Consider the following 16001-nt stretch of genomic DNA (forward strand, 5'->3'; position numbering starts at 1 on the left):
CAAGCAAAGAAACAGCATAAGAAAGACCAAGATGACGTCATTCCTTTGAAGTGATGACGAAACAACAAAATGAAACGGACATTAGCAACTCACTGCAGGCACTTAGAGGCGTTTCATGCCGCATGTGACATGCAGGTTGAGATGTCTTAGCATCACAATCACAAAAACCTCGTTAAAATTCAAAAATATCCCAATTTAGTGAATTCGATGATTCGGCATGACGTCATCATATATGGTGCGTCACTACTTTTGTTATCTTTTCGCCATCTAGTGGACGATGAAACACAATCTTTTAATGGAGCGGAAAGTGTGAAAATAACTAAAAGGATAAAAACATGCGCACAGCCGAACACTGTGCAGTTTCACAAGAAAACACTTCTTTCTTTTTACTGTGAACAGCGTAATTGTACAGTGAGTCACAAAACCGACCAATCAGAGCAAAGGGGAAAGTATAAGAAAGCTCGCGCGTCGTCAGTGTCACAATTGAAGAGTGACAAAACAATTTGTCGAGATGAAGATTATACTCAGCATTTTCTCGGTGGTCTCTATGGCGATCTCGGCTCAAGGTTTGTAGCAAAGCCAGAAGATTGACCGTTGTCTGAGATGCATTGTTGCAAAACAATAGACTGCACAAAGGCTATTATGTCGCATGAACGATTGGTTTTAAACTACCATCTCGTCATGAAGGCAAACATCACATCAGCATGTTGAACTGATCAACTTATTAGTTCCTGCATTCAACATCTATGAATGTTAAAGTGACGTAGATGAACGTATCATGTTACTGGATGGTATACTGGTAGTGAGAGCTTCTGCCGGGAAGCAAGATACCAAGGAAGCGAAATTGGATTCTTTGCCACCCCGCCACTGGCACTTCATAATCTGGACCCGATTTTATTAAATCAAATTTTTCATTGAAAAGTTTCACCTGCAACATCTTAGAAATTTTCAAACATTTTTCCAGGTTTGAGCTGCTGGGTGTGCGACAACGCGAAAAGCAACGATGACTGCATCGCGAAGGGGCGGCTACAGAGGTGTCAGTCCAATGAGGTGAGTTACGCTGATGATGTCGTCGAACTACGTCATAGCGAAGAGCCTGTAATGTCACAACAGAGTTTTAAAGTTTTGGTTAAAGGCTTACTTTGTCATAAATTATATTTTAAAACATCTGAATTAACAACCATTGTTAAAGGCAAAATGATCGTTTTCGACGCTAATTGTGTAGCAACAATGCTGAGAATTGACTTCTTACAAGGATTAAACAATCAAAGAATTTGTTGTTTGTGAAAATAATAAAAAGTTTCTACCCACAGGCAAGCAATATAGCAAACAACATGATTTGACACGAAACATAAATTTATGCCACCTAAGAGATGCTGTTAGCTGCAAGATGTCGATGCTGTATTATCACGTCACCAGTCACCAATGACATGCTTCATGAAACCGTGGACAAACGGAAACAACAAATATGTTTCTGCAACCTAAAAATGAGGAAACATGGCGTCGGTATTTAGATGACTTGTCATTGAAGGAAATAATGAAACTCACGATCTCATATGACGTCACAAAGATAACCTATGACATCTATGTTAAGTAAAAAAAAACTCAGATCATAGCGACTCTACACAAGCCTTGCCAACGTGTAGACTTATGATAATGACTTGAGACTGTTGTAACTGCAACCCTATTCTCATGCTCTATGCCTCACTGAATCACAAATCCCTGCCAAGCTCCTGCTTTCACTTCATAAGACGACAAAGCTTTTCCCTACTACCAGTGTTGCCAGATGCTCTGCGGATTTCTAGCACATGCAAAATTTACTTCAATATTTGTACGGTAACTATGGCACGAAATCAGCCTAAAATGTGCACGAAGGCAAATTTATTAACTGCCCAGAGACTAGCAACTCAAAGTAGCGATTCTGACTGCTACCATGCGTAGCTGATCAGCCTCCAAATAAATGTGAAGATTGCACGTTGGCATGGCCGTGCGTATAGGTCTGCATGGCTTAGATTGAACAACGACCAAGACATTGCTTTGTCCACACATTTAACAAAGCTTAGTCATTTGTATCATGAGTGATGATACAAAGAAAAGCAGCACTTCTCATCGCGATGTCATCGCTTTTCTTAATTCGCGTTTGATTGACATGTTACCAGAGAGCCTGCCAAAATCAAGTGAGGCGCGGGAGCTATGGGACCCTCATATGGAAGCAATGTAAGCAAGCACGCGCCTGCGACAACAACTTCATACAGGTGAGCCAACTGTCACTGCAAATCTAAATGATTGTTATGCTGACTTTCGCTTTCTCTTTACTTACTAGGACGCGACTATATTAATATATTCTTGCCATGTTTATTATTCATGTCAGGTGATGGCTTGCAAAGTTGCCATAGCAACCTGCCCCGTACCAATAAACTTCCACATTGATAACTTTTCCATTTTATTTTAACATTCGATGAAGGTTCATCTTTGCTTTGTGCCACCGTGGAAACTATGGCAACCTTTATCCCTCGCAGCCATCAGCACCAGATAAATGCTTATGGTGTTCTAGCGTCGCCGGTGCATAATTCGCGCTAACTTTAGTTGTACAGTATTAATAAGATTATGTGGTTGTGTGACGTCACAATGCCTTTGCAGAACCCAAGAGCTGCATGGGTGCCGAGCCAGTGCAACACTCGCACCCCCAGTTCGGTGTGCCGATGCTGTTGTAACTTCGATGAGTGCAACAAGGGGTCGCTCGAATGCGAAGAGAGGCGTAAGTTGAACAAATACGTAACGTCAATGACGACTCGACTATTCAATAAAGATGTATATAACGCTTGTGTTGCACAATAATACTTTTTGATCGTCATCATACACGTCATAGTTGAGATTATCACACAAAAGCCTCATTTGATGATGAATTTCGTCCGAATGCGGATGTGTCAGAAGTGCCGCCAAACTATCGGCACCTTTGTCTGTGAGCTATTTTCCTTCGGTTTCCACATTAAATTTTTGTCATTTAAACACACAGCTCCCATTGAGCCCCGGACAAGGAACCAACCCTTGACCTGCTTTCAAATGAAAGTGCCAAGGAACGGAAGAATGCAATGTTATCTGAGAGGGGTGCCTAGCCCCCGCGTTGGAAGGGTGGACCTTGGGACGGAATGTACCTTCTCTTGCAACAACGGTAAGATAGAGGAATGGAAAGCATTTGGTTCAAAAAGGTTAACAAATAAATTTGTACCTAAACCACATGTAGACACTGCGTAGTTGTATCAGGCCATTGTCTAGTTCGGTACATTTCATATTATCTGCTACTTCTCCAAGCGCTGGAACTTCGATATATTTCAACAAAACTTTGAAGAACGCAATTTTTAAAGGTGGTTACATGTAATATTTATGAAACAAGCGCTGAAATATTATGTGGTGACAATTGATCGCAGGCTACATGTTGATTGGGGCAAGTCGAAGCATGTGCGATCGAGATCCATTGAGGGAGCTGGCCAGATTTAACCAACCTCAACCGATGTGTAGATGTGAGTACTACGTTATGACTTCACAATAAAGTTTATTCTTGACGTAAATCTAAAACTCAAAATGAGTTACGGTAAATATTTTCTAAATCCAACAACGTATCTGGTGAATTTTTGATTGAATTACATCATCAGCGCATCTACCTTTTCGTTACAGCGACTAAATGCTTCCCTCGTCAGAGAAAGCCGCAGAGCGGCACGATGAGGTGCACGGGGAGGAATTTGGGGGACGATTGTTCGTTCCAATGCGACGACGGGTTCACTCTGGTAGGCAGCCCCTCTATCACCTGCTGTGAGTGCCCTTTTGTGGTTATAGTTTTTTTTTTTTTAATTATTTACTTAAGAGAGCACCTGGAAAGCTTAAGGAGTTTGGCTTGGGTTATTAACTAAGATAATGATCGATGCTTTGCTCGTTAAATCGTCATCTTGTTCTAGCAAAGGCAGTAATTAATGGAAGCCAATCAAATCTATTTGAGTCAAAATATATTGACGATACTGGCCAAAGCATCTTGTTCAATAAAGATACCGGATATTTAAGATGACCTGGTTGACTTCGTCACGTATGGATTGTTCTGAGACGCCTAGGGTGGGTACAGACGCTGCCTCGCCTTACGTATCACCCTTCGGACGCTTCTGTCACATTGGTTTTGTTCGAAACGTCACAGGAGGTTGAACAATAAGTTGGTTAAGAAATAAACGCAAATATTTTTATAATAAGGGAGGCGATCTTAAAACCTGGGTTCCAGACCACAACTGAGCAATCCTTCAAATGTTTGTTTATCTTCCGCTACAATAACAATAACTGGGTTAGGGCAGTTAAGTTTCTGGCAGATACAAATGTACCCTCAACTTTGAAAGGGGTCTCGGGTGCGAGATTGTTTGATCACATTGGTCGAAGAAAGCGTTAAGTTGATTGTTATCCTGAAAATGTCTGAAAACTATTCGATAATTCAAAAAACAATCAAAGAATACGTCTAATTGTCAGAAACAAACGTATTTGTAACATCATAGTATAGTACATCTTGTCTTTATTAAAACAGTGTCATCCCGACGGTGGTCAAACAACGCTCCGACATGCACAAGAGTCATCTGCATACCCCCCCACGCCAGCCCCGCTAATGGGTTGGTCACGTGCAGCAACACAAACGAACGCGGTAGCGAATGCAGGTAAGGTTGCAAAGTGACGTCATAGAGCGCTTGAGTGTGACAAGAAGAAATGAATTTATCAAATGTTATTTACTTGCAAATTTGCAACCTGTCCGATAGTTGCAACAAACTCCGATAGCTCAGTTGGTTAGCGCTTGACTTCTGGAACGAAGAAGCTTCAAAATCAAGCGGCGCTGGTTCGACTCTCGGGATGTACGCTTGAGCAATGCATTCAAAGGAATTGCTCTCCGTTCGGCGGCACCTAATGGATGGAATAATTCTCCGGTAACAACACTTCAACAATCGGAAAACTTCACTCTGTCAATCTCGGTAACCGGCCCTGCGTCAAAAGCCTCTACAAGTATGCGAAACTACCAGGAATAACCTGTCAAGGCTTTGTCAGTCCGAGGATAAAGATTCAAAACCAAACAACCAATGTACAGAAAGTTCCACTTTTGTCGGAACGGAAAAGTTTCCACTGGAAACAACTTGAGCTGATGAAGATTGTTGTCCAATTTCTAACAAAAGTTTAACGAAATTGTTCTTGGTCCTTCATGGCGAATATTTTCATCACCAGGTTCGAATGTGTTTCGGGGTATACGTTAATGGGAATTCCCCTTTCTACCTGCGTTGAAAGCCCCAGAAACCCAGAAGTTGGGGAATGGTCTTCACTTCCTCCAACCTGTCGGGGTAAGTTGAGACTTTTCCAACCATGTATTGATTTCCTATTCACCAAAATGTGGACAAACTAACGATTCACGAGTTTTCGCAGCCGATTCAAGATTATTGACTTTAGAATCTACCCCTTTGATTATTGCGGATCCGCGGTTGTTATAAGCAACAAAGAATAGTTGAAATACAAAACGCTCAAAACAAGAAGATCCCTTTGTATTGCAAACAGGGTAAAGAAAATTTCAAAGAAAGATTTAAGCTTTCTCTTTGATTAATATCATGATTAATTTAATCAATCATTTAATTTGACAAACTGATGTTGACACATAAATACGTTACAGAAATACTTTGCCCTCAGCAAATTGCGCCCTCCAACGGCGATGTAAATTGCGGTGATCTCACCGTTGAGAGCCGATGTCAGTTCTCATGCGACAACGGATTCTCACTGGTTGGTGAATCACAACCTACGTGCGTTGATGATGGGAATGGGGACAGTGTAGGGGAATGGTCTACCCCCCCTCCCATATGCCAAGGTAAGCCGACAACGCTTGATAGATGCCTTTATGACGACATGTTGCTTTGTCTTACGCCATAATCACAAGACTAAAAGACTTTTCTCTAACGTATTCATAGTGTCCAGTTTCACTGTTGCATTGGTAAGCTTTGTGATGTTCTCTTGGAATACGAGATACGGGGCATTCCGATGCAAGCCATTCAATGATGTGGTTCGCAGGTTTGCATCTTGGATCATTGTATTCTGGTGGCTGTGATGAAAGTTGAGAAAGGTTCGTTGGGTGCTCGACCAATTCGGGGTGAAATGGGTTATTTATTGTTCTAGAAGTTCTGACACCCTTTCGTAATATTTATCAACGTTGGGGCAGTTTTGTAGAAGGGGGGGATCAAGTCTGGTCGTGATGTTTCTGGAATTCGGTTTATTTAAAGAAGAGTCTTGAGGAACTTTTCAGTTTTAAAACTTGTTTCACTTTCAGAAATATTTTGCCCTCCGCTACTTCCGCCCTCCAACGGCGCTGTAAATTGCGAAGATGCCACCGTTGGGAGTACTTGCCAGTTCTCATGCGACAACGGATTCTCGCTGGTTGGTGAATCACAATCAACGTGCGTTGATGATGGGAATGGAAACGTTGCAGGGGAATGGTCCACACCCCCTCCCATATGCCGAGGTAAGCCGAAAACAGGGCACACCTAGCACAAACATTCTGGGGGGAAATGAGCATTATAGCAGATATGAATGGCGACGGTCTAGACCCCGATACACCCAAATGGGGTTTCTCGCAGAAAATTAAAAATACACATTCTGAGATTATTTTCAGTTTAAATAAATAGTAAAACTCGGTCAAATAATGTTGTAACAGAGGGTGAAATGTTTATTCCAGTTACATAAAATCAAAACAGCAGTATGAATTAACAGACTGGACTTGGTCTATAATCGCTGGTTCAACGGTAGGCTAGCTTACTTATCTAATGTTTATATTAGATCTGAGGTGTGCGCCGTAACTTACGCAGCCTACAAACAAACATTCGACATTACATTTGGCTACTGGTAAGCAAAACAGTAAACAACAAAATTGCATATCACTGCCTCTGAGTCTGACTCCAGTTAGCAGCAAAAGTGTTACACGATTAAATATCGCGCATAAATTTGATCAAGGAAATATCTCTTTGCGGTTTGCAGCAGAATGATGCAGGTGATTCAAACAGTTTGATAGAATTGCCATTCTCCATGGCTGTTTGTCGTCTTTCAACCTGTTTTGCTTTGCGACGATTTGCATTGGATCAGAGTGTTGTGGCAGCTGTATGAAAACGTGGGTTTTGTTGAGACCCCCCATTAAATGGCCGTTATTTGTTTTTCTACAAGGTCTGCTTATCTGTTGTAATATTTCAAGGGGTGGGGAAACTCTAGTCATGATATTTCTGGAATTTGGTTCATATGATGCGTCACTGAAAAGTTTTTACTTTTCAACTTGTTTCACTTTCAGAAATACTTTGCCTTGCGCTCCTTCCGCCCACTGACGGCTTTGTAGAATGCGGTGATCTCACCGTTGGGAGTACTTGCCAGTTTTCATGCGACAACGGATTCTCACTGGTTGGTGAATCACAACCTACGTGCGTTGATAGTGGGAATGGGGGCGATTTAGGGGAATGGTCCACACCCCCTCCCATATGTCAAGGTAAGCCGACAACGCCTCTATGACGACATGTTGTTGTTTCATTTGACGCTAAACACATAAGTTGGCACAATTCAAATCGGTTTTCATTGACGTCATTATTGCATTAATGGGTTGTGTGATATCCTCCTTGGAAGTGGGTAACTGGGCATTCCAATCCAATCCGAGCAACGGACTGGTTTGAGACTTGAACATTCGGACAATTTGAAAGAGTTCTCATCTTCCGTCGATGATTGTTGTCTTTCATTTCAGCCTGTTTTCCTTTTAGACCACTTGCGATGGATCATAGTTTGGTGGCCGCTATACTGAAACGTAGAAGAGGTTTTGTTGGTACCAGAGATTAAATGGACCAGACAACTACTTTGTCTGGTACACATTATCACTAGATCTGGTGGGGGTTTGGGCGTGACTTCTGGAACAAAGAAGCTTCAAGATCAAGCTGCGCTGGTTCGATTCTCGATGTGTGTGCCTGAGCAACGCATTATAAGGACTGCTCTCCATTCAGCGGCACCTAATGAATGAAATAATTCTCAGGCAACAACACTTCAACAATCGGAAACTTCACTCTGTCAATCTCGGTGACCAGGCCTGCGTCAGTGATTCATAGCCTCTACAAGTATGGGAAACTACCAGGATTAAGCTTTGCAAAAAAATTTCCTAGTCAGAGAATAAAGATTCAATCAATCCACAAGTTCTGCTTATCTGTTGCAAAATTCATCGAGGTTGGAGAAGTTTTGTGGAAGGGGTAGATGAAGTCTAGTTGTAATATTTCAAGAAGGGGGGGGGGGGCAACTCCAGTCGTGATGTTTCTGGAATTCGGTTCATTTGATGCGTCACTGGGAAGTTTTCAGTTTGTGATCAACTTGTTTCACTTTCAGAAATACTTTGCCCTCAGCAAATTGCGCCCTCCAACGGCGATGTAAATTGCGGTGATCTCACCGTTGGGAGTACTTGCCTGTTCTCATGCGACTTAGGATTCTCGCTGGTTGGTGAATCACAACCTACGTGCGTTGATGATGGGAATGGGGACAGTGTAGGGGAATGGTCTACCCCCCCTCCCATATGCCAAGGTAAGCCGACAACGCTTGATAGATGCCTTTATGACGACATGTTGCTTTGTCTTACGCCATAATCACAAGACTAAAAGACTTTTCTCTAACGTATTCATAGTGTCCAGTTTCACTGTTGCATTGGTAAGCTTTGTGATGTTCTCTTGGAATACGAGATACGGGGCATTGCATTCCAATGCAAGCCATTCAATGATGTGGTTCGCAGGTTTGCATCTTGGAGCATTGTATTCTGGTGGCTGTGATGAAAGTTGAGAAAGGTTCGTTGGGTGCTCGACCAATTCGGGTTGAAATGGGTTATTTATTGTTCTAGAAGTTCTGACACCCTTTCGTAATATTTATCAACGTTGGGGCAGTTTTGTAGAAGGGGGGGATCAAGTCTGGTCGTGATGTTTCTGGAATTCGGTTTATTTAAAGAAAAGTCTTGAGGAACTTTTCAGTTTTCAACCTGTTTCACTTTCAGAAATATTTTGCCCTCCGCTACTTCCGCCCTCCAACGGCGCTGTAAATTGCGAAGATGCCACCGTTGGGAGTACTTGCCAGTTCTCATGCGACAACGGATTCTCGCTGGTTGGTGAATCACAACCTACGTGCGTTGATGATGGGAATGGAAACGTTGCAGGGGAATGGTCCACACCCCCTCCCATATGCCGAGGTAAGCCGAAAACAGGGCACACCTAGCACAAACATTCTGGGGGAAAATGAGCATTATAGCAGATATGAATGACGACGGTCTAGACCCCGATACACCCAAAAGGGGTTTCTCGCAGAAAATTAAAAATACACATTCTGAGATTATTTTCAGTTTAAATAAATAGTAAAACTTGGTCAAATAATGTTGTAACAGAGGGTGAATGTTTATTTCAGTTACATAAAATCAAAACAGCAGTATGAATTAACAGACTGGACTTGGTCTATAATCGCTGGTTCAACCGTAGGCTAGCTTACTTATCTAATGTTTATATTAGATCTGAGGTGTGCGCCGTAACTTACGCAGCCTACAAACAAACATTCGACATTACATTTGGCTACTGGTAAGAAAAACAGTAAACAACAAAATTGCATATCACTGCCTCTGAGTCTGACTCCAGTTAGCAGCAAAAGTGTTACACGATTAAATATCGCGCATAAATTTGATCAAGGAAATATCTCTTTGCGGTTTGCAGCAGAATGATGCAGGTGATTCAAACAGTTTGGTAGAATTGCCATTCTCCATGGCTGTTTGTCGTCTTTCAACCTGTTTTGCTTTGCGACGATTTGCATTGGATCAGAGTGTTGTGGCAGCTGTATGAAAACGTGGGTTTTGTTGAGACCCCCCATTAAATGGCCGTTATTTGTTTTTCTACAAGGTCTGCTTATCTGTTGTAATATTTCAAGGGGTGGGGAAACTCTAGTCATGATGTTTCTGGAATTTGGTTCATATGATGCGTCACTGAAAAGTTTTCACTTTTCAACTTGTTTCACTTTCAGAAATACTTTGCCCTCAGCAAATTGCGCCCTCCAACGGCGATGTAAATTGCGGTGATCTCACCGTTGGGAGTACTTGCCTGTTCTCATGCGACTTAGGATTCTCGCTGGTTGGTGAATCACTACCTACGTGCGTTGATGATGGGAATGGGGACGTTGTAGGGGAATGGACTACACCCCCTCCCATATGTCAAGGTAAGCCGACAACGCCTGATAAATGCCTCTATGACGACATGTTGTTGTTTTGTTTGACGCTTAACACATTTTACCATCATTTTCTGGCCTACAGTAGTCCACTGCTAAGCGAAGGCCCTCCCCATTTCTTTCGAATTCAGTCGATCGTGTTTCTTTGTATACCAGTTTGTTGTTCCATATTCTTTGTCAATCTCGTCTCTCCATCTCATTTTTGGCTTTCATCGTTTGCGTTTGTTTTCCCAGGGTGTCCAAGTTATTAATTTGTTAGTCCATCTGTTGTTCTGATGTCTTGCTATATGACCTGCCCATGACCATTCTATTTTTTTATTGTTACTAGGATTGTTTATTGCTGTTTGCATTGATCTTAGTATAAAAGTTAACTTTTTTTGTAAGGTTCCAAGTTTCCACGCCCTATGCAACAATTAGAAGAAAGCATTGGTGGTAGACTTGTTTTTTGTTAGAAAGAGGCAATTTTTGTTTAAATATTGAACTTGCTCTTCTAAAAGCTTTCCAACCAAGTGATATTTTTCTGGTTATTTCATTTTCTTTGCTGGAGTTACTGTAATTGTAATTTTTGACCAAGGTAAATGTATTGCAACTCTTTCGATGGTAATTCGATCAAGTGTAATGTTACTAAACACATTACTGATCACAAATCCAAAGCGTTTTCATTAGACGTGTCAATTGAATTAGTGGGTAGTGTGATGTCTAATGTGGGCTCTTGGGCACATAGCCTACAAGATGATCCGGTGGCGGCTCGTGGTTAGTTTTAATGGATAGGCTGCAATATGCTGCAAAAATGTTTTACATTCACCAACTTCACGAGAGAAAGCTGCAGACTTGCAGCCTGTTAGGACGAGCAGCCACTGAGATGATCAATGGTTTGGTTTGTATCTTGGATTATTGTATTCTGGTTGTTGTGATGAAAGTTGAGAAAAGTTCATTGGGTGCTCGATCGATCTATCTAGGGTGAAATGGATTATTTATTGTTCTAAAAGTACTGACACCCTTTCGTAATATTTATCAACGTTGGGGCAGTTTTGTAGAAGGGGGGGATCAAGTCTGGTCGTGATGTTCCCGGAATTCGGTTTATTTGATGCGTCACTGAAAATTTTTTAGTTTGTGATCAATTTGTTTCACTTTCAGAAATTCTTTGTCCTTTACAAATTGCGCCCTTCAACGGCGCTGTAAGTTGCGAGGGTGTCACCGTTGGGAGCAGATGTCAGTTCTCTTGCGACGACGGATTCTCACTGGTTGGTGAATCACAATCAACGTGCGTTGATGATGGGAATGGGAACGTTGTTGGGGAATGGACCAACATGCCCCCTCCCTCATGCCAAGGTAAGCCAAAAACAGTGCGCAGCCAGCACAAACATTCTGGGAGAAAATGAGCATGGTAGACGCTTGGTATAACAACGCCTGGTAGACGCCTCTATGACGACATATTGTTGTTTTTATGATGCTCAATGCATGTTTGATTGCAAGGGAAAAAGATTTTCACTTTTTTAATTCTTGATGTTATTGTTCTGCTGTATGATATCGTTGCCTTTGGTCGTGCTTTTCCGGCAGCCGTGATGAAACCTGGAAAAGTTTTGTTGAGCTTTCGGTTTATTCGGGATTAGGTGAGTTATTTATTGTCTCCACAAGCTTTGCCGCTCTGTTGTAATATTCATCAACGCTGGGGCAGTTTTGTGGAAGATCAAGTCTGGTCGTGATGTTTCTGGTACTTGGTTTATTTGATGCGTCACTTTGAAGTTTCCGCTGCTCTGCAACGGAGAATTATAAAGACGGAAGTGTATGGTGGAGGTTGAATGACCCCCTGATGGTTCCTGTCGGTTTTAGGATAAGATTATTTCTTGTTTGTAGCTCACCAACAACATTCCTGAACTGTTTTTGTGTGTCAGTGTTGGGTTCAATGTAACAAGACACTTTGGGTTGTATCTATGTGGGGTAGGTCATCCATGACTTCTATGTTTAGTTGTAGTTTTGTGGTGTCAGCAAACAGGTTTTGTGGTGTCAGAAGTGTGTGGTGTCAGCAAACAGGCACGAGTTATAAGCTTGCAAAGATGATGCAGCTATCTATGGAATCCTAAATTGTTGACGTGGCGTTGGTAGAAGTAACAGCATTGTTATCAACAATACGACGTCGCGCTTACCATGGCCATCAATCTGTTGTGTTTTTTTCTTGATGTTAGATGAAATAAAAGTTATTCTCCCAAAGTTATAACCTTTTTCATCAGATGATTACTGACAGGAAAGTTTTCCTAAACTATTCCACATGCATGTCATATCTTCCACTCCTGTTGCAAGATGATTCGCATCTGTCACGAAAAGTAGAAATAAAACGTGAAATGTTAAAAATTCACGACAAACTGATTTAAATTTTAGAAATACTTTGCCCTGCGCTACTTCCGCCCACTGACGGCTTTGTAGAATGCGGTGATCTCACCATTGGGAGTACTTGCCAGTTCTCATGCGACATTGGATTCTCACTGGTTGGTGAATCACAACCTACATGCTTTGATGATGGGAATGGAGACAGTGTAGGGGAATGGTCCACACTCCCTCCCATATGTCAAGGTAAGCCGAAAACGCTTGATAGATGCCTTTATGACGGCATACCGCTGTTTGATATGATGCTTAATGCAAATTAATTTGATTGCAAGGCTGAAATATCTTCGTTCCGCATAATTGACGTAACAATGAGCGAGCTTTGTAGCGATGACGAACTTTGTTTTGTTCGTCTGCTCATGTGCGATTGGAAGAACACGATTGGATTGTGACAGTAATTTGCTTTGTGACGGAAATAATCAAAGCATTCCTTCGATACCAATCAATGTTGTATGACAGAAAACACGTGCGAAAAACTTGGACCAATCAATAACGGGGAAATCGGCTGCACCAATGAAGAGTTTGTTCTATCCACTTGTAATGTGGAATGCAACGAAGAGAATGGATTCACCATCTACCCTCCCACAAGTAACGAACTAATTTGCCTTCCTAACGGATCCTGGGACAGGCCGACTCCTTGCTGCTCCAGTAAGTTTCCAACTCAGCCACTTTTGTTCAAAAACATGTTTTGCCTCATTTTTAATATCAAATCAAACAGAGAGTTTGCTTTAGGAGTCAATGCTGAAGAAGGCAAATAGATTTCTCACTGAAACGTTGAGTACAGCGCAATGCGCAATGCCACGAACTCCATCGTGTGTTGGGCGAAGCTACTGACCTCGAGCATAAGCATGGCATGGGTCAACAAAAATGCAAGCATTCTCATCAACACTATGAATAGACCCGCGCCAATTGTTGTCATAAAATTAATTCCTTGACGCTTCCCAGGATCGTGCCCGCCATACGCGCTCATGGATCTCGTTCTAGTAATGGACTCATCGTCATCAATCGGCAACGACAGTTGGGACACGATGACCACTTTCATCAGAAACATTATCGAGTGAGAGCCACAAAGCTTTACTTTTGTTTCTTAAGCTTATGCCTCAAATTAAGTCAAAGAAACTAAACAATAAAAATATTCATGCGCGCGGAGGCGGATTAGCCAACCGGGAATTCGGGAACCTTCCCGGTTGAATTTGTATAATTTATTTTTGTATGAGCTACAAAATTATGTTTGACAAAAGTGGGCCGCTTTTGTTTTGAAATGCCTGGGCCAGTTCAGTTTGGTTATCCGACTTTGCTTGCGCGTATGGATCTGCACAAATAAATATCTTTTTAAGCAAAAGTGCCGCAATTTTGATGCAAGAATATAAATGGAACATAATTATGATTATTGTAATAACATAGCAACATACTGATAGCTCATCTCACAACCCAACAATTGTTCATTGATGTTTTAAAACCTATGATGCTTACCCATCTTCTCCCGTTTATTGGGGGACAAACACATCGCATACGAGTGTGGGTGGTACGACGCTTTTCATTGCGGACACATTTGTGATGTAATAGAATACGTTTATTTACTGGCATGTTCATGTTGCAGTTCCTTCGAGATCTCGTCCGACTATTCAAGAATTGCGGTGATTCGCTACAATCGACACGTAGATGTCGACAACCAGATACGCTTGTCTGACTTTCCAGACGATAAACCAGGACTGCTCGCCGAGTTTGACACAATCCCGTATGATGGGGCTGGTATGTGACGTCACTATAGTCGGAAGAGGTTACATCGATTAACAAGCAGGCGAAACCAAACATTGTTTTACGTTAAAGTTACGTTGCTCATTCAATTCGTTCACGTTTGCTTGAAACTGTTTGCGACAGAAAAAACCCAAAATGGAAAATATGCAAACAAGTGAATAAAAAAATGGCAGTAACATCTCAAGTACATGTAGCTCCACACAAAGTGAAAATTACATGCCTTTTGATTCTTTTTCATTTGTTTAAAAATAATGTCTAAAAAGACATTATTAAAAGTAACTAGGTCACTGTCTGTTTTTCAACAACCACCACCATCGCAACCGCTCCTGGATTTGTAGAGATGCAACCGCTGTCATATAAAGCAGCTCAAGAAGAATGGCTCCAGCGCGGCTAGTGCAAATCAACAATAACATTTCCTTGACTTTGTATTCTTCCGCATTCCAGGAACGCGAACCGGGAATGCAATCCGCTACGTGTCCAACGTTATCCTGACGGAGGAAAACGGCGACCGCCCTAACGTCAGGAATGTTGTCCTGACCATCACTGACGGCCAGGCCCAGGATGGAGGGGTCTTGAGAACTTCTGCTAGAGCACTTAGGAGAAGTGGAGCTTTGGTGAGTAAACTTTAATTGTGAAGAGATTTCTAACCTCTACTTGCCTTGAGAGAGAAGGTTGGACAATCAGGGATTAAGAGGGTGAAATTCTTTAAGGCGTGAGTAAAAATGCTTTCTATAACATAAGACACCAGTGAACGGAATACGATTTTAAAAAATAAAGGGAAGCACTGTATTGGGTTGGGGAATAAGATTTTGTGGAAATACTAAAAGTCCAAGTAAACAACCACGGTCATGGGTTCGAAACTCAAGTTAGTCAACTTAACTATTGTCGATTCACAGACGTATGCCGTTGGGATCGGAACGAATCTTGATCCCCAGCAGATGCTAGACCTTGCTGGATCTCAGGAGAATCTTCTAGTAGCTGAAGAAGGATTCTCAGGATTGAACGACATGCTCTCTCTCAGGATTAGCAACGAGATCTGTGAGAGTCGATGCGAAGACAATGATCGCGAATTAACTGGAAGAGCCCCAGTGGAGGAGGAGAGACCCCCCAGAAAATAAAAGTATTAGATTTCGTGCGTGTCACTGTCAGATTCACAAGCATCCACTTGTTCAATGTCGTCAATTAGGAATCCACAGATGAGCTCTGGAAGTGTTTGAGACTAAAATTTCACATAAAGAAAATCAAAGAACTACCCTCTGGAAATAATTCTAAGAAACTGACTTCAACAAATTCAATGTTCGTGGGCATTCCATGGAAAACCTTCCAGCAAACAAAGCAACTGGCTTCTAAGTTTCTATTTATTCAGATCTTTGTTACTTATTTTAGAAAAAGAAAACAAACAATGAACTGTTTATTCATTGTCGCGGCGCTCGACCTTCACAAATCACGATGCTGCCAATCGCCACAGATCGTCATCGATTGTTTCAAACGATTGAAATTCAACTGAACGCGCTATTTGTGTTGTTATCAGTGTTACTCCACTTTTTTACATTGTTTATTGCTTATATTAAATACATCTTGTATTTGCGCGTTCAACCTCA

The 16001-nt window shown here is 41.8% G+C and overlaps 1 protein-coding gene across 1 annotated transcript; it reads left to right on the top strand.

Moving 5' to 3' along the window:
- The first annotated feature begins 498 nt into the window (after positions 1–498).
- Positions 499–16001, top strand: LOC145779943 (P-selectin-like). Its single transcript, XM_082591633.1, has 22 exons — positions 499–566; positions 965–1050; positions 2160–2255; positions 2641–2758; positions 3017–3172; positions 3429–3521; positions 3676–3810; positions 4559–4685; positions 5242–5354; positions 5678–5869; positions 6326–6517; positions 7334–7525; positions 8401–8592; positions 9053–9244; positions 10060–10251; positions 11398–11592; positions 12640–12831; positions 13102–13290; positions 13588–13699; positions 14243–14394; positions 14845–15014; positions 15297–16001. Exons 1-22 carry the CDS (start codon positions 512–514, stop codon positions 15516–15518), a joined length of 3363 nt encoding a protein of 1120 aa, XP_082447759.1. The 5' UTR covers positions 499–511; the 3' UTR covers positions 15519–16001.

Source organism: Aplidium turbinatum, chromosome 11 (genome assembly GCF_918807975.1).
Source record: "Aplidium turbinatum chromosome 11, kaAplTurb1.1, whole genome shotgun sequence".
Classification (NCBI taxonomy): domain Eukaryota; kingdom Metazoa; phylum Chordata; class Ascidiacea; order Aplousobranchia; family Polyclinidae; genus Aplidium; species Aplidium turbinatum.